The 15,907-nt window shown below is 40.8% G+C and overlaps 1 protein-coding gene across 2 annotated transcripts in view; it reads left to right on the top strand.

Annotated features, from left to right (window-relative positions):
* Rsu1 (Ras suppressor protein 1) overlaps nucleotides 1-15,907 on the top strand; it is a 177,077-nt gene that overhangs the window by 81,381 nt on the left and 79,789 nt on the right. For both annotated transcript variants that reach the window (XM_034511072.2, XM_076939509.1), the window contains exon 8: nucleotides 13,055-13,187. In XM_034511072.2, coding sequence (XP_034366963.1) covers nucleotides 13,055-13,187 — 133 coding nt within the window. The remainder of the gene's footprint in view (nucleotides 1-13,054; nucleotides 13,188-15,907) is intronic.

Raw genomic sequence — 15,907 nt, 5'->3', positions numbered from 1 at the left:
ACACACCTACCTTTTGGTTCCATGTGATTGGACAGAATATCATAGTGGGCAGGGCAGAGAGTACTGAGTCTAGAATGGGATGGAAAATTAGGGACCAGGTTATAGCCCTCAAAAGCATCCTCACTCCAGTGATTGCTTCCTTATCTCAGCCCCACCTTCTAAAGTATCTAAGCCTTTTGCAGCTGGAAGCCAGGTGTTATTCCCAGAGTTTCATATCCAAACCATAATAATTAGGTTGTAGATATTCATTGCCCTTTACCACTCCGGAAACAAAAGGATACTCATTGTCTCCAAGAGTGAAAACGTGTAGTTCCATTCACCCCACCCCCTACAGTTTACTCTGCTGTAGTGTATGGCTTGTGCTTTCGTTATGGTTAGAAGTAGGATCTAATTGTGTACTTGTATGTTTGTGCACACGTGGCGTATAACAACACACCATTGCTGCCTTTTTAAAAACAGTATTTTTAATGCTAATAATTATTGGAAATAGGTTTATTTCCATACTCATTAAAATGGATTGTTAATAGGTAGCCTAAAGACATTTGTGTGAACATTTGGAATCCATTGAGCAACATTGAAAATTAAGTTAAAATTATCAGTCGTACCTGTAGACTCAGTGAGTGTGTCATTCAGCATTGTTAATTATCCTAGTACATATTTTATGTGATACAGTGTCCACACCCTTATCATCCACAGCCTCTGCAGAGAATATAACACATAGCACCAAGGTAATAAAAATATAAGCTCCCGAGCATGAAGCAAAGCTGAAACAAGCCATTTTTACATATAACTTAAGTTTAGGTTCTGTGTAGTTGGTTGATCCCCGACTTAACCTTTAATAAAATTGGATTCAAGGGTATTTATATATAAATAAAAAATAAAGTTAATTTTGTTCTCTGCTTCCTTATGAGAAAGTGCCATGTGCTGCATTATAGTAACACCCTAAGTTCAGCCTTCATCTTATTGGCTGAAGCACAGCCAGACTTTTTTCTGAGAAAGTGTTTATGAGGTCAGACATGGGGAAAATAAGTTTTTGCCATTGGGAACATTATTGAGATGATTATAGTTCAGATTAAGGGATCATATCCAAGCCTGTTGCATTAGTCTATATTTGTTTGGCATTTTATCTCTCTGATGCTATCTAGTAAATTATTCCCCCCTTTTACATATTTTGGAAATTAAATTTGATACCCTCCATGCCCTCCATACCCCTTTTAAAGGTTCTGCTATTGCACACAAATCTGGATTGTAGCCTTGACGAAATGTGGTGGTTAGTTCATGTCTGTGCAGGAGGTTGCAAATCAAAGCTCAGTCTGGCCTTAGATACCTGGACGTCTTCTGGGTTCTGCTAGTCAGGTCTGACCCCGGAGGAAGTAGATCCACCCTTACTTCCACAAAAAAGGAACATTCAAATCGACCACACATACATTTAGGGTCCCTCAAAGGCTTATAATCATTCCTGAGCGTGAGTGACACCATTTCTCTGATAGTATAGAGGTTTCCATGAGAGAAATAGATGGATTAAGGTAGAATACCCAAGCATCCAAGAGTTCTAGACTTCTGGGACATGCAATCCTGTATTTACTATCCACGTCTGCCCTGGAAGACTTCTCTGCCTTGCCTTTCCTAGATTCAAACCTATGTCTCCTTGTCTTTCCTTGCTAATGGAAAATTGACTGAGATATCTAAGTCCAACATCTCTGTATGCTGTTTTTCAGAAATGAGAGTCCTCTAATGAAATTGTACTATTTTAAAGGTAATATCCTATTTGACTTACAATTACATGAGATATGAGTCATTTAAAAACAGGTGCATTATTGTTTTGTATAGATATACAGCGAATGTTGTGTTGTGACTGTTGAATTAGGGATCATATGTCCATTTATGAATGTGGCCTGGTAAAAATATTCAATATTCTGCCCTGTTAATAAACGTGTGTCATGCTCCTGGAAGCGGCTCATGGATTCAGTATGATCCCTGTCAAGTCTCAACAAAATCTTTCATAGAAATAAAACCCTGAAATTCACATGGAATGCCAGTGGGCCCTAAATGGTCAAAACACTGTTGAAAAAGAATAAATCTAGATGACTTATAACTATGAATTTAAAACATGTACATAGTTATAGTAATTAAAACAGAGGAAGAAGGGCTGGGGGTGTGGCTCAGGGGCTCATCTCTTGGCTAGTGTGAACAAGGACCTGGTTTCTAACCCCACTGCAAAAATCAAATAAAATAGGAGGTGTTAACATAAACCCAGGTACAGGACAATGGGGCAGAGAACCCTTATGTAAACTCTCATGTACATGGTCCAATGGTTTTTAGTTATATTATTAATTCATTAATTGTTCAAGCTAATGATTTCACTGTGGCATTACCATAGATGTGTGGATTGTGTTTGGACCACCCCCCTCTTCCTGTGACCCTTGCTTGCCTTCCCTCTTCCCTCTCTTCCTGCCAAGTACCTTCTCCTCGAGAGTCTTTCTATTTTTGTTACCCCACCCCAGCACACATGTGGGACACACACACACAAGACAGAATGTACAATATTTGCATTTCTGTGTCTCATTTATTTCTTTTACTGAAGGAAACTACAGTCCCGTTCATTTTCCTGCAAATGACAGGATTTCATTTTTTAGGGCTTAGTACTACTCTGTATGTGTATCATACATTTATGATGTATGTAGTTTTATCAATTTCAGCAGTTTGGCTGATTTTATAGCATTGTATATTGAGACCAATGCCACAGCACCGGTGAGCTTGCAGGCCTCTTTTTTGTGCAGTGGCTTCATTTCCTTCAAGTGTGTACCTGGCTAAATTATATATACAAGTCTTTTCTAAGGAAGTGCCATAAGATTTCTGTGGTAACTGTAATCATGGGACTTCTCACACACAGTGTACAAGGCTTTATTCCCCCTCACCAGCATTGGATGTTATGAATAGTATTCAACCTTTTTACTCATCTTTGATTTGAAATACAAGTCAAAAAAGCATTAAAATTCCATCTCACTGTAGACATAACTCCTGTTGAAAAGGGGAATAAATAATTGTTGCCTCAAAGATCTTTTTTAAATTAGAATACCAAGACCATCTAAGGAAGGAAAGACAACTCATTCAAAAGATGAGGCTGTGAAGATTGTATGCGCATGTGCAAAAAGCAAGGAAGTTGAACTCTTACCTGACAATGCATGCAAACATCAGGATGGATCAAAGATCAAAATGGAAGACCTGTGTCTTAGGGTTTTTATTGCTGCAATAAAGCATGACCAAAGCAACCTCAGAAGGAAAGGGTTTATTCAGTTTATGCTTCCACATCCGAATTCATCATTAAAGGAAGGATGTGAGAAAATACATATCCTCAAATCTCAGTATTTGTATACCTAAAAACCAGAAATGTATAGTGCTCATGATCCCATCATTGAAAAAGAACCAATTAACTGCTAATTGTATTTAGTTCTGTTTTTCTCTATTCATATGTATAGGTATATATTCTTTAAAAAATATTTATTTTATTTATATGAGTACACTGTAGCTGTCTTCAGACACACCAGAAGAAGTCAATGGATCCCATTATAGATGGTTTTGAGCCACCATGTGGTTGCTGGGAATTGAACTCAGGACCTCTAAAAGAGCAGCCAGTGCTCTTAACTGCTGAGCCATCTCTCCAGTCCTGTATGCATATATTCTTAAATCCATGTTATATTCTTTCATATATAAATGAAAGAATATATATATTTATATAAATTAAGATTGTTTTTTGAGTTTTACAGACTATATTTTTCAGCCTTCAATATTATATCACGACCATTAGCCCATGTAATTACATTTAACTTGGAAACATTTTAAGTCCTGTGGCTATATATTTTGCTATCTATAAGTGCTTCATAATTTATTAACCAAGTGTTAGATATTAAGCTGTGTCTAGTTGTCCAGGAAGAGCACGAGCAATATTTAAATTCAATATTTATGATACTAAATCTCTCAGAATCATTTGGCTTATGTCCTCACCATGCAAATTCCTCAGTCACATCATGTAAACATTTTAATAGTCTTTCAGAAAGCAGGTACAGATTGGTGTTCTGACCAGCAAAGTGGAGAAAATGTTCGTTTCTAGAACTCTGGTAACCTCAAGGAATTGCAGTTCTTTGGGATTATATATACATCATCTGATAGAATATATATAGATTGAAAAGCTAAATGTGCCCCATGGGCTGGTGGTTTGTATGGTTTCGCACCAACAGTGGCACTATTTTGTACAATTCTAGAAATCTGGTAGGTAAAATCAAGCTGGAGGTAGTCAGGTCATTGAAGATTGGTCTCTAGCCAGTTCCTGTCTGTTTCTTTTCCTGCCATGGTACGAATGGACATGTGCTAGCAGGCCTTCCTCGCCACAGCCAACTGAACCCAAGGCATCCTTCCTCCTGCAGCTTGCTTCTGTCTGGTAGTACGGTTGTAGCTACTCAGAAGTAAAGGCTAGAGGACATTCTGAGAATTGGAAAACAAATAATTACTGTTACTCAGGTCACATAATTACTGTTACTCAGGTCACAGAGCAGTTAAGTGATAGATGCCATCATGCAGACTATGCTGGTAAGGGAATGAAGGTATCTGAGGTAGTGTGCTAACTTGATGTTAAACTAGCTGGAAACGTTTCCGTCATTCAGGAAAAAGTCCTATATATTTAAGTTAAATGGATCAAGTGAAAATGGGCTGTTGACAGCTTTATCAATTCTATTAAAATTAGTGAGGCAGATACTTATTTTTCAAATATGAAATTTTTTGTCATTACTTTAAGTTGCTTAAATAAATAACCCCACCCCAGTTTCCACGTCACCTGAGACTTTCTCAATATTAGCATTTCTGGTTTCTCAAGAGGATAGAAGGAAGCCTTCCCAGTAGCCCCATAAACAAAGGAATTTGATGAGAAGCAGGATCATAGTGAATAAGACAGGCCATGACCAGTGCTTATGGAGAAGATACAGACCACTATTAACTAGCAATCTCTCAGTCTTCAATGAAACAAAATACAATCACTGTTTCTAAACTGCATTGTAGCCTTCTTTTATTTTGAGATGGGATCGTGTTATCTAACCCAGATGGCCCCCATAACTCCTTTTGTAGCCCAAGGTACTGAGATCACAGGCATGCAACCCCTTATCCCTATTCTTGGTCACTCACACCTGCTTTAAGTACGTGTCCTCCAAATTCACATTGTACGATTCTCTTAAAATTATAACAAAATCGATTTTTATAATCTTATGGTGCTTTCCATTCCGTAGCACCCACTCACAAACAGTCCTTGGCACGAGTCCACAAGGCCATCCACTGATGATTATTCTCCCTTGGCAAATGGGGAGATTGAAGCTCCATGGAGCCCAGGATTTGCCCAGTCTGGTCTCAAAGCCAGTGAGTGGTGTGTGTTAAACAGAATGCAGGATCACTGAGCTTTATTCTATACGATGTGACATTATGTGAACAACACAAGAGAAAGCTGGCAAGCAAAACGGTACTGCCTCCCATGTTTAGAAGAAAGAGGGAGATCCTAAACAAATGCCAGGTTTGGGACATGAATTATTTATTGACGGCCGTATCCACTTGCAAAATAAAGCCACTGTGGTGATGTGCACTGGGGATGCTCACTGCTCTGTTGCTAGGTAATCATATCTACAAGTGAGTGAGAGTTAGCTCCTCCTGTCCCATATTACTCTGGGCCACGAATATATAAAATGGCCAAGAAACACATGAGATGGAAACAATGTAAAATGTGATTTTTTTTTCTTTATTGGGAAAAGGCTTCTGGACCTATTTGTGCCAGCATGCACATAAATCAGCTGCTGCTTTTGTCGCATCTATTTGGCAGGGGGGTCTTGTTTTTGTTTTGTAATCTTTTTCAATTTGAATTATGCTCTTTCCCTGGACTACCTGTGAAGAGTAACTGTTTATTTTAGCATTCATGATAGAGCATCCATGCATTGCAAGCCTAAATGAACACAATGCCTATTTTCAAAACAGGTTGCCCCCACCCAAGAAAGGCTAAACAGACAATTGGCTGACTGATGGTGTGGCCTTGCATTCCCCGCAGAATAAATTGGAGAGCTGTCAGGAGACATCCTGCCTTGCTTTGATTGCACTGATGATGCACAGAAAGAGGCAACCTCAGACCCAGATTCTCAATTCCTTCAGGGTCTGAGAGACCATCATGTGTAACACAGGCTGTAAGAGCTGCTGGTATGATGGGCACAGGGATGGGATGAAGCTTTAAATACAATACGAGGCTCCTCTTTGTAACAGTGACTGTGCACTGCATATTCTGAATTTGTTTTGACAAATTGTCTTTCAATGTCCTTTCATCTCTTCATCTTTAATCTCTTTAAAATTATGAAAATTAGCCACACTTACTGTAACACTAAGTTCTTTAAAGGCAAAGTATGTTATCCTTTTTTTCTGATGGTTTGCATCTGCATCTCACCTTAATTTCTCCTATTTGAGGACACCAGAGTTATAATATATCTGGCGAGTATCCCTTTCTTCTTTCTATTTTACACATAAAATTTAATTAAACACATACCATGAGATTATTTTTCTTCTGCCCTTTGTGAAAAGATCATAAGTATATTGGACACTTTTTAAAAAAAAATTGTAACTTGGACTTCTTTCCAGAACAGTCCATACAAATGTCTATTTTAATTACTGAGTCACATTTAACAGTATTGCTGTTACTTTATCAACTGGTAGTGAGCATTCTAGTTCCAGTCCCTGAGTTTATTCTTGCAAATATTTAGTATCGCCACATAAGCATCATTTTATAAGCTTCATCAATTTTTATTTAGTTAAGAAGGAACTGAAAACGAAGGAACTTTTCATAGTCAGCCAGCTATAATCACACATTTCTGTAATTAGCGGGGTTACATGCTGTAATAAAAATTATAGAGATTTATATGTACACTATCTGGAGCAGCTGCAAATGCAGCTTTTATTTCGTGTTGTCATTGTTTGTCATTAGTTTCCTTGTGGGAATTCAGTGCAGAGCAGGGAGCATCTTCTAGCTGCCTTGATACCTCGCCCGGTTCCTTCTTGAGCACAGTTACCTGGGCTTGCGCAGATGCGGGAACGTAATGATGGAGTACCTAGTCAGCCATGCTTTTCCAGTTTAGCCTTGTTAGACCATGGTCTTAGATTTTTATGAGTGAGGGAGAACCCGACTTTCCAAGTACATTAATTTAAATGCTCTCCACGGCATCATTGTGAAATTGGGGAGAGAGGAAATGCCATGTTGATGACATGAAAAATTTACCCAGCTCTCCTCCACCCCCCTCCCCACTCCTCGCTTGCTATGTGATAAACGGGGCTCCTGGCCATATGCGTCAGGATCTTGAGTCCTCAGGAAGAATTTTCACAGTGTGATTACAGGAAACAACCAATTTCCATAAGTGAAAATGAGCGTACTTATTAATGGGGCCTTGGTTGCCTATTGCATTCAATCACGTTTATAAGCAGCAAGGCGAATGATTGTATTGCATGATTTAGAGTTTACACAATTACCACCGCGCAGCCAAGCCGGCTACGCTAGGGGCCGGGAAGGAAGCATATGTGGTCCTTTTGCAGGTAATAAAATGGAAAATCCAATTTGCAATTGCAGAATAAGCCTCTGAGTGATAGATGATCTTCATGGCAGCATCGGTCAGAGGGTCACCGCTAATCACGGTGCCGCCTGGCTTCCCCAGTGGCCCGCACCTCCTGACTGAGGAGTGAGCAAAGTGAGTCTGTCTGAGAGCCAGCCAGCATGTCTGTAGATGCACCACTTTCGAGCCTATTAGATCCTCTTTGTCACAGTGCTTAATCCTGCTGCCTGATCCTTGTTAGAACACCACCAGAGTACTGCTCAGCCTTCTAATAAAGGGGCTGGGTGAGGGCTCCTCGCTGGACGCACTGAAGCGTGCAGTGCGAAGGCGATTGTGGGCTGACAGACAGCAGGATGAGATGCCCGCCCGCATGTTATTACTTAAAAGGGAACACACCCCAGACAGCTGACAGACAGGCTTCACCCGGGTGATAGAAACTTGTTGCTAGGCCAATACAAGATAGGTGTCATCTTTCCTCATTGTGTGGCCCATCTTTACTTTAATTATATTAACCCTTTTCTGAAACTGCTGCACCGTCCTGTTACAGAGTGAGGTAAGAGAACCCAGAGACAGATGGTTTCTGGGAGGATAGCAGCTACACAGAAGCAGGGATTGTGTTAACTCCCAGTGACACTGAGTTGAAAAACAAAAGATGTTCAGCCCACCTTTCCAGGCTCCCATGATAATTCTGAGGAGACTTTCCTCTTTTAGGGTCACATGTAATTTCCATCCTGGTCATAGGGAATTGATTTCCTCGTTTAAGGTTTGTTTTGGATAGTCCATGTGGTCTTCACAGTCCTGGCATCAAACAGGAAGTTGGTGTTTTCTTTTTCCCCTAAATGAAGTTGAACCATTCTTTTCTTTCAGGACCCCTCACCCCCGGGTCTGTGAGATTTCTAAGTAATTGCCTCGGTGGCACTTTTTAATACTAAAATAAGCACAATATAAAGGCATAAGGTATCTCGGACCTCCCCCTCCCCCTCTCTGCATAGGAAGCAAAACAGCAGCAGAGTGGATTTGATGTGATGGAAATGACGATGCCGATCGTCCGGGGTCCTTTCTGCTTCCTCTCACTCTCACTCTCACACGTCAGGTTCTGACTCCTTTCCCCGAAGGGAGCATGTCTAGCTTACATTCAGCACCTCCTCTGTGCTCCAGTTAGCAGAAGTCATTAGCAATCCTCTGTGCTTTCCCAGTCAGCACTGACAGCACTAAATAGAGACATCACTGGGGACTGACAGATCTCCAGGGGGCTGTGGGCTTCAGGCAGAAGGGCACAGCTGACCTTTCTTGGCATTATTCCCTTGGGTATATCTTCCAAGTGTGGCGGTGAGGGAGCACAGGATTTTTGTGCATTCTTTTTAGAGGCTTCACCATTAAAGACTTCAGGGTTTGTAAGAAGCTGTCGAGTGGTTAACCAGAGGCTGTGCCCAAGTTTCAGTGTATTGGTAGTCGCTTGGCAGTAGACTGGAGATTCTTCTTTTCTGCAGAATTGTGTACCCGGGTCTTACGTTCAATGATGCCACTGCTGTAGTTAATATTAATATTAACTACCCTGCCTTTGCTCATTCAGTTCTCAGATAAAAGACATACAACCTTTACATTTATAATAGGCCTTAACAGCATTAGGGATGGGCAGATATCAACCCTCTAAACTATTTTGTCTACTTCCCTGCCAAAAACCTGCCATGTTCTGCCTGGACTGCTCTAAGTCCTCCTGGCCAGCCCTCATGGCCAGTTCTCATGATCCCTTACCCTATGGTGTCTTCTCTTCTTTTCATTTTCCTCTCTCCTCATGGTCTCTGCTTCAGACCTCAAGCCTGAGAACCAAAACCCCGCCTACCTCTCTTCTTCCCAGCTACAGGCTATAGGCATGTTTTTTTTTGACCAATCAGAGATAACCTGGTGGACAAAGTGGCATAACATCACTTGGTGTATATGAAGATCTATCCCCTGGGGGCAACCAGACCTTGGGGGCCAGTATTTAGCATTACAGTTCATAGCAATAGACCACACCTCATGAGGACACACTGAAAATTTGTTTGTATCATACTTACCTTTTTTTTTTTTTAAAGACAGATTTTCTCTATAGGCCAGGCTAGCCTAGACCTCAGAATCATCCTGCCTCAGTCTCTCTAGTGCTGGAATTATAAATATGAGCCAGGGGGGCATGCCAGTGTGTCCATGTGTTTTCAGATTACTGGGGTAAGCCTGGAGACTTGGCAGAGGGGGGCTTGTGATGTAATCCAGAGAGAAAAGAGCCCTATTTTCTCACTGTCTTATGTCAAAGGAAGCCATTGCTATGGAAACTTAGTTCATGGTAAAGTGTGATTGGCACAATGTCCTAGATGCTTGGTCTGCACAATAGAGTTGTGTGCAGTGAAACTCAGCTCGAGTTCTCAGGAGGGGACCTGGTGTTTGTGTCAGAAAGGGGAAAGAGTTCCCACAGAATTCCCACCAAATGTGTTCACACCCCACTCCCATCACTTTGTAGCATTTACACCTTGTCCTCACCACCTCTTGTAATCATGTTTATTTGTTTTGTCGTTGACACCAGGCTGAGTTAGTATAGAGCTTAGGTGCAGGAAGATGACAGACAGTATGTAAGCTTAGATTACATCTTAGATGTGACAGTAGGGGTTTGTTCACCTGTAGCATCTTCGTTCCCAACTTATTAGTGCATGGTTACTATAGCGACTATTGCAGGGTACAAGGGACCTTCCATAGGTGACCATGCACCCTAAGGACAGTGGGTAGACTATTTATTGTTAATAAAAATACAACAGTGAAAAAAATGCAGGCTTATTTTTAGAAATTCTCATCATTCCCACTTTTTTTTTTTTTTTCGAAAAGGGAATTCTGGAGAAATGGTATTAGTGAGAGGATGATATGGAAGAGACGTAAGAATTTAAAAACTGTATCATAAAACAAAACCAGAGTTGCCCCCTGATGTAAAGATGTAAGGACCACAGAATGGCCTCCTTGCCAACAGGACTAGGCTCTGAACAGCTACTCAGCTGAGTAGGGTGTTTGCAGTCCTTGAACTTGTATGTATTCCAGGCAGCTCCCCAACGCATGGTTTAGAGAATCAATCTCATTAATTTCCCAAGTGATGTAAAAGCTGACTAATGATGTTTAATCATTAAGAGGAAAATGACAGTATCAACAATCTTGTATAGCGATGTATCTGCTTATTTTTGCACTTTATACAAATGAACAGTTTCTTTAGAAAGATGTGATGAATTACTTTTCTAATATTTAGTCTTCTCTAAAAGTTATTTCTAGGATTGTAATGATTTATTTTTACTTTTTGAGATTGTAATTTAATTACAATGTTTTTCTACCTTCCCTTTTCTTCTTCCAAACCCTCCTATATATTCCTCATCCTTCAAAGTCATGACCTCTTTTTTTATTAATATTTTCCTTTCTGGGTTTTTTTCATGTTTTTCTAACAAAAAAGAAAGAATGGAATTGTATAAGAAAAAATATAATTGTATCCATTTTCCTAGCAAAACATTCTGGAGCTGGAGATATGGCCTAGTCAGCAAAGTATAGGCCCTGTAAAGCATGGGGATTTGAGTTCAAATTCCTAACACCCATATAAAAAGCTGGGCCAGGGCATGACAGTGCTTGTTATGATCCTGACACTGGCGAGGGACAGACAGGAAGATCCTAGGGGCTTGCTGGCCAGTCAGTCTGGCTGAATCAGTAATTGCCAAGTTCAGGGAGAGATGCTCTGTAGAAAGTAATGTGGAGAGTGAGGAAGATTCCAGATTTTTGCCTCTGGTCTGCATACATGCATGCACAGCATGCACACATGCATGTAGAACACACACGCGCGCACACACACACAGGCAACCTGTGCATACAGTACACATCATAAAAAGGAAAAAAAGTTTACTCTTTCATTCCCAGCTCTCAGATCAACTAGAAAATGATTTGTATTGTGATCTACTTGTATCTCAGAGTATATGTTCATTGTACTGACCATCAGATCTGACAGAATGCCACTCATGCGTCAGACAGAACAGGACAACCGTGTCACTTTGAAGTGTCTTGAGAACAGTAATTGCTATGTGTCTCTGTTCAAACGACCCTGTGCTGTAGACCACAAGACTGAAACTGGAGTTGCATAGTAGAACTTTCCGGAAAGGCCTGTGGGGACTCTCCAAGTGAGGCCACATCCTTTCCTGCTGTGGAAGTGTTCTGTCTTTGATCATGCCTGGCAACCATAGATTGCCATACTTGAGGAACCTCCTTCCCATGTTGTGTTCCATTTCGAACATACCAAAAGTTGGGGCAGAGAGAACTGTCTGATCATGAATAGGCCGTACCCAGGAGAGAGGGAGTTTACTGGCTTCAATGCCTTATTGACAGCATTATTGACCTAAATGGACACACAGCTGAATTGCTTGTCCACAGAAAGAAAATAAGGTTTGGTGCCAGGTTCAACGTTCCTGGGCTCACATTTTCTGTAATTGAGGCATATTAGTTCATTCACCCAAATTCCCACTTCTTCACCTATGAAGTGACCCCAGGGAGTGCTAGAAAATTAAATGAGGAAGTAATTTTCGAAGGCAATTTGTAAACCATTTTACCTGAATGCTAGTCTCTGTCGTCACTATGTCATTGAGACTCACTTAGGACTGGTATGCAATGTGTTCATCATGCTTGCATGGTCCACGGTAACACTACTAGGGTAGTGTGCTCCTGTTGCTTCACTCCGGTTTTGTGCTTAATGAAGAAAGTTCTGTTGACCTGATTTGTCTTAGATCCACTCGCACATGGAGAGACATAGCTTGACATCGTTAGGGTCTTTTTAATTATGTCCATGGGTGGGCATGTGCTTGGCTGGATATGCCTGTGGGTGGGTATGTGCTTAGGTGTGAGTTCAAGGCACCCTTGGAAGGCAAAGGTGTTGAATTGCCCTGGAACTGGAGTTGCAGGTGATTGTGAGCCAGTTTATGTGCTTACTGAGACTAAACTTGGTCCCTCTGAGCAGCAGTGCTCTGTCTTAATGGCTGTACCATCTTTCTAGTCCCCCTTTCAGTCTTGAACAAGACTTTTAATCTCTGTAGCAGATATCTGGAGTAAAGCATGCCACCCTGGAAAAGGTGCTTTATCGGGTTGGTGGAATACTTTCCTCTATTGCCACTCCTGTCCTTCCTTCTGTCCTCTCCCCACTCCTTCTTTCCCTCTCTCCCTCCCCTTTTTTCTTTCTGTCCTATCTTTCTCCTTCATTTGGTATCCATTTCTTGAATAACCATCAACATTGTATCATCATCAACATTGCCTAGTATATGCATAATGACTTGGGGTAAGAACTTTTAAAAAATCAGATAAAAATGACTTATAACATACATAAGGATTTCCCACTCTCCTCTTATTGGATGATAGAACCTTCAACTTCATTTTACTTCTCTTCATCTTTTCAGGCAACTTGGATCTAACCGGTCAGAAGCAGGTCTTCAAAGCAGAGAACAACCCCTGGGTTACCCCAATTGCTGACCAGTTCCAGCTTGGCGTCTCCCATGTTTTTGAATATATCCGCTCAGAAACATACAAGTAGTGAGTAAACCCTGCTTTTCTAAAACATCAGACTGGTTTTTAAAATAATTTTGAAAGATTTAAATATTTATTTTTAAAAAGCATCTTGTGATTTTTTTTCCTGTTGTTAGCAGCGAGCATGCAAGCATTTCTAAATGTTTTATTGAAAACTACAGGTGCTAATTGTCTCTGATATTTGTACAATATTTTTATTCGACATGTAAAAGGGCATTTTTGCCAATTCTGCTTAGAGAATTTTTAAGGTATTAAATTGATTAAATATCTGTGGTATTCCAGGAATTTCACCAGACACGGGAGGATCTGCGCATTTTCTATTGTTCTCTGAAGGAGAATTACAAGTGTCAGGAGAAAACTTGTTAAGCCATTTATCTAGTAAATCTATAGAGAGTACCAACCAGGACAGCAGCATATTCTGTTACTTAGAAGGCTTTACTTTAATGGGATAATGAGCTCCACTGGAAAACGAACAGACACAGAAAGAGGAAAGGACAGAAGGAAGAACTAGCCAGCTTTAGGACATGGTTTCACCATGTCTGAAGCTCACCCTTTAGATCAAGAGGCACCATGGGGACCCCTCTCAGCAATATCTAGTTATTCCCACTTCTCCTTCTCTCTGTGTTTCGGGGTTCTTGGGGCTTCTCCCACCGCCCACCTGCTATTGTTCTGGCCTCTGTCATTTCTCCGCCTTACCCTAGCTCCTAGTGCCTAAGATCTTCATTTATCGCCATGCTTACCTGATTCCTAATGCAGAAGGCAAGGGCAGTTTTAATTTTAAACATCTGAAGAGAGATTTGAGGAAAATCCAGTTGTACTTTAATGTACTTCTATTTTCAGCTCCAATTTAGCATCCGGACTCCTAGAGCAGAGCTAGACTATCGATAAAGAACGTGCTCCCTCCAGACTGGCTTGCTTTCTTCCTGAATATCAATCAGAAAGAGCTGCACCCCTACCCCCACCCCCACCCCCACCCCACTCCCAACTCAGAGCACTTCTGTACTGGGCCAGTGGGTCTGGATCATGTGACAAGAGCGAAGCTGTTTCTCTGCAAATGGGCCAGCTGTCGATCCAAAGTCCTCCAGCAGGGGCGCTGTAGAGAAGGCTATGCTAAATAGAAAACTAAATACACTGAAGCATTGGGAATTTACATAGAAAGAATTTACATAGAAATTGACAAGATGGCAGCGTTTCCTTGTAGATGACACATAAGCCCTTAGAATAACATATGTGTATGGTAGGTTGTTGTGTGCGGACTGGACAGGTATGTGTAGCATTGTAGATTCAAGCTTTTCAAAAAGGCAAATGTAGCTCAGCCTTAGAAGTTGTTTCGTTAGTGAAAATGTGTGAAAATATAACATATTTAACAGACTATTTTGTTCTTCTTGGTAATCATTGCCATCATGTGTTTTGTGGTTTTCTTTTTTTTTTTTTTTTCCTAGCTCACAGCTGATAATAGCTATCAACAAATGCAAAGCTACAGGGCCTTTATATGTGTGGTAATGTACAGAACTGTACCCAGACCAGCCTCTTTTAATCCAGACATAGAGGAAATATTGCTTATTATTCTGGTTAACAATTTTTTGATTTACTCTAAATTAATTTATAATTTTCAGAAGGTTAGAGTTCATTGTTATGAAAGCGCTACTAACTTGAATTTCATTTATAAGGATTAATTTGTGAGTTCCTAAGGTTCACGGTACCCCACAGTCATTATCAGGCAATTAGTCATCATTATACATTTTATAAATAGATTCACTTGATTTAAGCCACAGTTACTATTCTGGATGGAGAAGAGGTATATTGGTGAATTCTTCGGTAGTTGTTTGAAAATGAATGCACAGCAATTTTAATCAGTAACATATACTGTATATGTATATTTGTATGTGTCTGTGTGTGTGGATGCATGTGTGTGTGCCTGTGTGTGTGTACCTGTGTGTTTGTGTGCATGCATGTGCCTGTGTGTACCTGTACCTGTGTTTTGCTGGCCAGAGCACATGTCCCACAGTGTGCAGGTAGGTGTCAGAGGATGGCCTTGGCTGTCAGCCTTTGCTTTCCATTGTGTTTAAGATGGGATTTTGATGTTGTATATGCCAGATACCTGGCCTGCTACCTTCTAGCGGTTCTGTTTATATCCCCCATGTCACTATGGGAGCACTAGTGAGTGCTGCTGTGTCTGCATCCGATTTTATTTGGGTTTTGAGGATCTGAACTTAAGCCCTTATGTATGTATGGCAGGCACTTTACCTATGGAACTATATCCTCATCCCTAGTATTAATATCCTTAAAAAATACATTTTTTTATTGATTTCTTGTGAATTTCACATTATGAACCTAAATTCTACTTATCTCCCCATCCGTCCATATCAGCCCTCCACCCTTTCAACCTTCCCCACAAAACAAGGAAGAAGGAAAGAAAGAATAAAAACAAACAGCAGCAGAGAACACATCTTCCTGTGGTCTGTGGTCTGCCATGGTGTGTGACATAGTGTCCCCCTTTTGCTGAAACAGCTGAACTTGCAAGTGTTCATTGCATTGAGTCATTTGTTCTGGCTTTAGGCTTCTGGCTTCCGCTAAACTATCAATACTGGATCCTCACAAGGACTCCTCTTGAATAACCTGCTGTTGCCCTGCGTCATGGAGATCCTGTAGCTTTGTTTCTGCAGGACTGGCCCCTTCATGGGCTCCAGCAGGAGTAGGTGGCTATGACATATGGGAGAGCTGGC

The sequence above is a fragment of the Arvicanthis niloticus genome, chromosome 8, assembly GCF_011762505.2.
Source record: "Arvicanthis niloticus isolate mArvNil1 chromosome 8, mArvNil1.pat.X, whole genome shotgun sequence".
Taxonomy (NCBI): Eukaryota; Metazoa; Chordata; class Mammalia; order Rodentia; family Muridae; genus Arvicanthis; species Arvicanthis niloticus.
Note: the sequence above shows the minus strand (reverse complement) of the source record. Positions and strands in the feature narration are given on the sequence as shown.